At 35.7% G+C, this 5,103-nt stretch overlaps 1 protein-coding gene across 1 annotated transcript; it reads right to left on the bottom strand.

The window, feature by feature from the left end:
• Window positions 1-3,119: 3,119 nt before the first annotated feature.
• LOC116117866 (protein LURP-one-related 12-like) lies at window positions 3,120-4,150 on the bottom strand. Its single transcript, XM_031403876.1, has 2 exons — window positions 3,788-4,150; window positions 3,120-3,647 (listed from the first exon to the last, which is right to left on the bottom strand). Exons 1-2 carry the CDS (start codon window positions 4,010-4,012, stop codon window positions 3,252-3,254), a joined length of 621 nt encoding a protein of 206 aa, XP_031259736.1. The 5' UTR covers window positions 4,013-4,150; the 3' UTR covers window positions 3,120-3,251.
• Window positions 4,151-5,103: the final 953 nt, after the last annotated feature.

The following is a 5,103-nucleotide window of genomic DNA, read 5'->3' as shown; positions in this document are numbered from 1 at the left end:
GATCGCTCCCACCGTTCATACAAACAATCTCAGCTTGAGAGCTAGTATCTGTAGGTGTTGGTGGCTCTTCCTTACGAAAGCATAGTCAAGATCTATGCACCCAAATGAAGGAGGACAGCCTCTCTCAGGATTTATAGTTATCACCATTTAAATTAGGAACCTTATCCTCAACCATCATCAAAGTTTGATCAACTGTAGGTATCAATAGACATGCTTACTAAATAAATATGCACAAACCATCATAACAATTATAAGTTTACCAATGTAAAACAAATATAAATCATAATGAATCGACATATCATAAAAAATCTCCCTGTGGGTAAAGACATTACATATTATGTTCATTATCCTTTAATGATGAAACTAGAAATTATTAATATTCATAATACCGTGGGCTAATTAAGAATAAAATAATTCTATTTCATCCCTAATTAATCATAAATATAACATTCCCTGTGGGTAAATGATTAACTAATTGATTAACTACAAAACGATGTTATTAACCTAATATGATCAATAACTAATATTCTTAATGCATATATTATCATAATTTAGATGCTGCGGCTACTCTAAATTAATCAAAATATATACGATCATAAACATCAAATATTTATAACATAATTTGTATAATATCACACAATCAATGCAAGAATAATACATTTTTATGCATAAGAAAGTAATATATAACATAAAAAACCATCATACAAGCTTCACCGACTTCCACGCGCCACCGTGACTAAAGGACGCGCCCCCACGCGCCGCCGAAGGCACACACACTCTCACGCGCCCTCACGCGCCCACGATCCTGTCACGCGCTTGCACCGCATACACGCACCCTCACGCCCTGACGCAAGCGCACGAACTGCACGCGCCTGCACGCGCCGGGTCTTGACCAGGGTCGGGTTACCCATTTTGACCGGGTCGGTTAACCCGGTTTGTCCCATTGGACCGGTTCGTTGACCGGTTCATTTTCCGGTTTGATCCGTTGACCGGTTCATTGACCGTCTGGACTGTTGACCGGGGTCGGGTTGACTAAACGTTTGGGTTGGGTTGACCGGTCGTTTGATCCGGTTTGACTTTGCCTTGACCTCGGTTTGACCCGTTTATCCTATTGGTCGGTTCTTCTTGACCCGGTTTTCTGCAACTTTTACCCAATATTTTCCAGATTCACAACACCCGTTTCCGGCCATTTTTTCCGGCGTTTCCATGGAAACCCAAAGGTGACATATAACATATATCAGTGACACCCAATGACAATTTCGTCCTAATCGATGCCATAAATGGCTTCCGAAAACACCCAAACAATAACTACTAACCAAAACTTTAAACTAGCATAACTTGCATCCAGAACTCCGTTTTTGACAAATAATATACCGTTGGAAGCTTTTTCAACAAGGATTCCAATGACATCAAAATCGAAAACAAATTCTATTTATAATAAAAGTTATGCTTGATTTACAGTACGGTTTTAATGGGAAAATCCTAATTTTTATGCAATATTTTTCAGATTTGTAACAAACAACTTCATGCTAGCATAGATTCAAAATAAGCTCTGATACCAAATAAAATATATTCATATTCCAATATTCTTTACAATATAATCAATTTCAGTATAAAATCTTCATGGAATATATGCGGAAGTAAATGACAAACCTCCAGCCATATCAATTGTTCTTTGATCTTCTTCTCCTTTATAAATTACAGGATCTTCCACTGACTGCAATTTGGGTGATAGTTTTTGGGAATCAATAAATTAAAACTGCATCAATAGGGACCTGTAAAGTTCTCTTTCTTATATGCAGTTGTCTTTCCATCAAAGCAACTGCTCAGAGACACAACCGTATGACCACATCAACAGGAACCAAAATGTAATTATATGAGAAGTGTAGGACCATATTGTAAAAGTCTAACAATTATTAGTTGGAATCGATTTATATTTGTGTTGTTAAAAAAAAAAAAAAAACATGTAGGTCAACTATTACCTCTTTAGGTCTATGGTAACTTGCTCTATTACCATTTAGAAGATTAAACACTTATAATTAAATTAAAAGCTTAAGTTATTTATTACGACACAACTTTATTTCAATATTTCATCAATGACGGTATAGGCTAAAGGTGAGTGAATAAAGACTAAAGAGTTTCACATAACAATACGTAAGCGTACTGATAGGTTTGGAGTAAAGTCTCCACATAATGATCACGTATCAACGAGTCCACAGAAAAATATATAACCCTATAAAGCCACTTTTTCTTTATTTTGTTTTTATATTAAGGTTGATACTTGATATTATTAATAAACCGAAATATCTTAATAAAAAAATAAAATAAAATAACGACACTACCTTTTTAAAAGTGTAAGAAAATTTTCTTTAAATAAAAGGTATGTGGCATTAAGAAACCCTACACCACCAACACTGAATTTACACTCAAATCACTAGATATGACAACTAAGGGTGTTCAAAACCAATTAACCATGATTTGATATGACAACTAGGGGTGTTCAAAACCGGTTAATTAGTCCGAATACCTATTTTCTTTAACTAAACTGGTTTTCTAGTTCAGAGAAATTCTTGAAACAAAATCGAACAAGTTCCGAGGAAAAATAGTTTTGAATCGAACCACTTTTCCGGTTAGCTAGTCTTCAAGAATCGATTAACAAGTTTTGAATCGGTTTTTCCCAGAACAGTGTAAAAATGTACACCAAAACTTTAAAACAATTCACTGAACCGATTAATCGGTTTTGTCCCTTTTGGACTTTTTAATTTTTATTGCAAAACCAATTTCAAAAACCAGTTTTGGTTAATCGATTCTCAGAATCCATTAAACCGATAACTCAACCGAAAAATCAGTTCAAAGAAATTTTTGAATAGAAACCGAACAGATTTCATTCTAGTCTGTTACCAGTTCAATTTGGTTTACAGATTTTTTAGATCAGCCTTAATGACAACCCTTAAAAAGTCATCTCAATGTAGTCGGCACACAAACTTTTTAATCTTTTTGTGTGAATTTATTTATTTATTTTTGGTGGTGTAAAATATCCCCACATCAATTATTTTTATAATAACGGGAAATTTGTGTCCTTTGTATATTATCATAAATAAATAAAAAATATATAAATGCACAAACTAGAATCTGCTTTTAAAATTAGTAACGTGAGTTTAAAATACAAAGTCATAAACATCCCATAAGCAATACAGTAAGAAAAATTCCCCAAAGTCCCCCACCAAGACAATTAGAAAAACACTTGAAAACTATTCTTCTGTAGGAGGGTCCACTACAACTCCATTATCCTCAAAATTATCATAACCGTTGATCCGATCAAGCACCAGCACCAATCCCATGGCGAAGGCCCCATCAAACCCAGGCTTGACGCACAATGAGAACACATCTTTACCAAGCATCACCTGCGTTGAAGCATCCACTTTGCGTCGAATCTCAGCTACTGATTCCTTCATCGCATTGAAGATCGTGCAGCAACGCTGCGCGAAGTTACCTTCGATCTGGTACTCCTCACCTGGATTCTCGTACATCTCGACCGTCACGCTCGACCGTCCAATTATCGATGATCTTCGCACGCTAAAGATCGGTTTCTGACCCTCCACTCTCTCCCCCACATACCCCTCCCACCTTTGATGTAGACTTGGCCTCTGTTCATTAAAATCAACACGACACAGATTAACACAACAGGCTGTATCGACTCAATTATTCCAAATCTGAACGATGAGTTAACTCATCGATTCAAAAACATTTTTACAGTACACTAAAGAGCAAAAGATAGAATCAATACCTTTCTCCGGACAGTGAGGAGACACTTGCCGTGGGCGTCCATGAGAACGAGTTCATCTCTGTCATGAGTGTCGGGGCCGTAGGAGTCAACTCGGAAGACCAACTCACCTTTACAGTCGTAAACGGTGAAGCCGTCGTTGGCGAAGAACAACGAGGTCTTCAACACAGTGAGATAGGTCTCTTCTGCATAGATAAAGCCGTCGTCCACCACCACTCCCGCCTTCATTTCTCTCAGTTTTTTTACTTTTTCTATCGTTCAAACCTCAGAAACGAGATTGTTTATGTTATAAGGTAGAGAGAAAAGTGAACGTTAACGTTGAAGAAAAGTAAAATGTAATTTGTAGTTGAGGTTGAAGGAAAGGGTTATGGTGATTTATATAGGAAGATGACGTCGATTGAAATAAAGATTGAGCTTAAATAGTGGTGTGACATGTGGGCTACATAAATAATATCTTGAGGGACACGGAGGGAATTTTTGCCACGTTTTTTCTCTCTGTAAATCGTAAATCATTTTTTGAAGTTGTATAAATTCAACGCTTTGGTCATGGAGTCTCCGGACCCCAAGAATAATAAGGGACGGAGTTATCACGAATCTGGATCCAGAACGTGTTGTTTTGGGAGGAAGTGAGTGGACTCGGTTTGTGACTCAGACTTATCGATTTAGCCGTTCAAAATTCAATTTATTCTTCTTTTTCTAGAAGAAAAAAAGTACTGATTATCTTAATGGAATAGGGGTAAATCAGTGAGTGTTTGATCAAGGTTAGGAAACCAGTGGCCTTATAAAACATTAATATATTTTTATTAGTAAAATCTATAAATATCAGACTTTTTTATTAGTATATTGTAAAAAAGTATAACAACCAATAACATAAAGAGTTTTCGTTGGATCGAATGATTATATACGGACTTTTGAATGTATTCTTTAAAAGGTTTAAAATTTAAATTTTTCTTTGGTTGTTATTAATAGGGGTTCCACAACTTTTAATAAGAATAAGAGATTTAACTAAAACTCTTATCTGTCTCATAGCTTAAGATTCTGAAAAATTAACTGAGATATTTTTGAACGACCCAAACACTCTTTGAGGTATGGGCTACATATACTGCTGTGTTGAGTCAATTTTATAACAGGTTAACATTACTCTTACGGTCCTATACTGCTGTGTTTCATGTTTGACGTATCGGCATTTATATAGATTTTGTTTTAAATATGAAGATTCTCCTTTTAACAAAGAACAAAATTTAGAGTGACATCATTGATTATATTTTGTCTATTCTTGTCTTAATACAGGAGTAAGGCATGTATGGAGAATTTCTCCA

The sequence above is a fragment of the Pistacia vera genome, unplaced genomic scaffold, assembly GCF_008641045.1.
Source record: "Pistacia vera cultivar Batoury unplaced genomic scaffold, PisVer_v2 Contig824, whole genome shotgun sequence".
Taxonomy (NCBI): Eukaryota; Viridiplantae; Streptophyta; class Magnoliopsida; order Sapindales; family Anacardiaceae; genus Pistacia; species Pistacia vera.
The sequence above is the reverse complement of the archived record's forward strand: the minus strand, read 5'-3'. Positions and strand labels throughout refer to the sequence as shown.

Coding starts and splice junctions, on each gene's coding strand:
- LOC116117866 (XM_031403876.1), bottom strand. CDS start 4,012: ATGAAGGCGGGAGTGGTGGTGGACGACGGCTTTATCTATGCAGAAGAG. Junction 3,648..3,787: donor TCCTCACTGTCCGGAGAAAG/GTATTGATTCTA, acceptor TTTAATGAACAG/AGGCCAAGTCTACATCAAAG.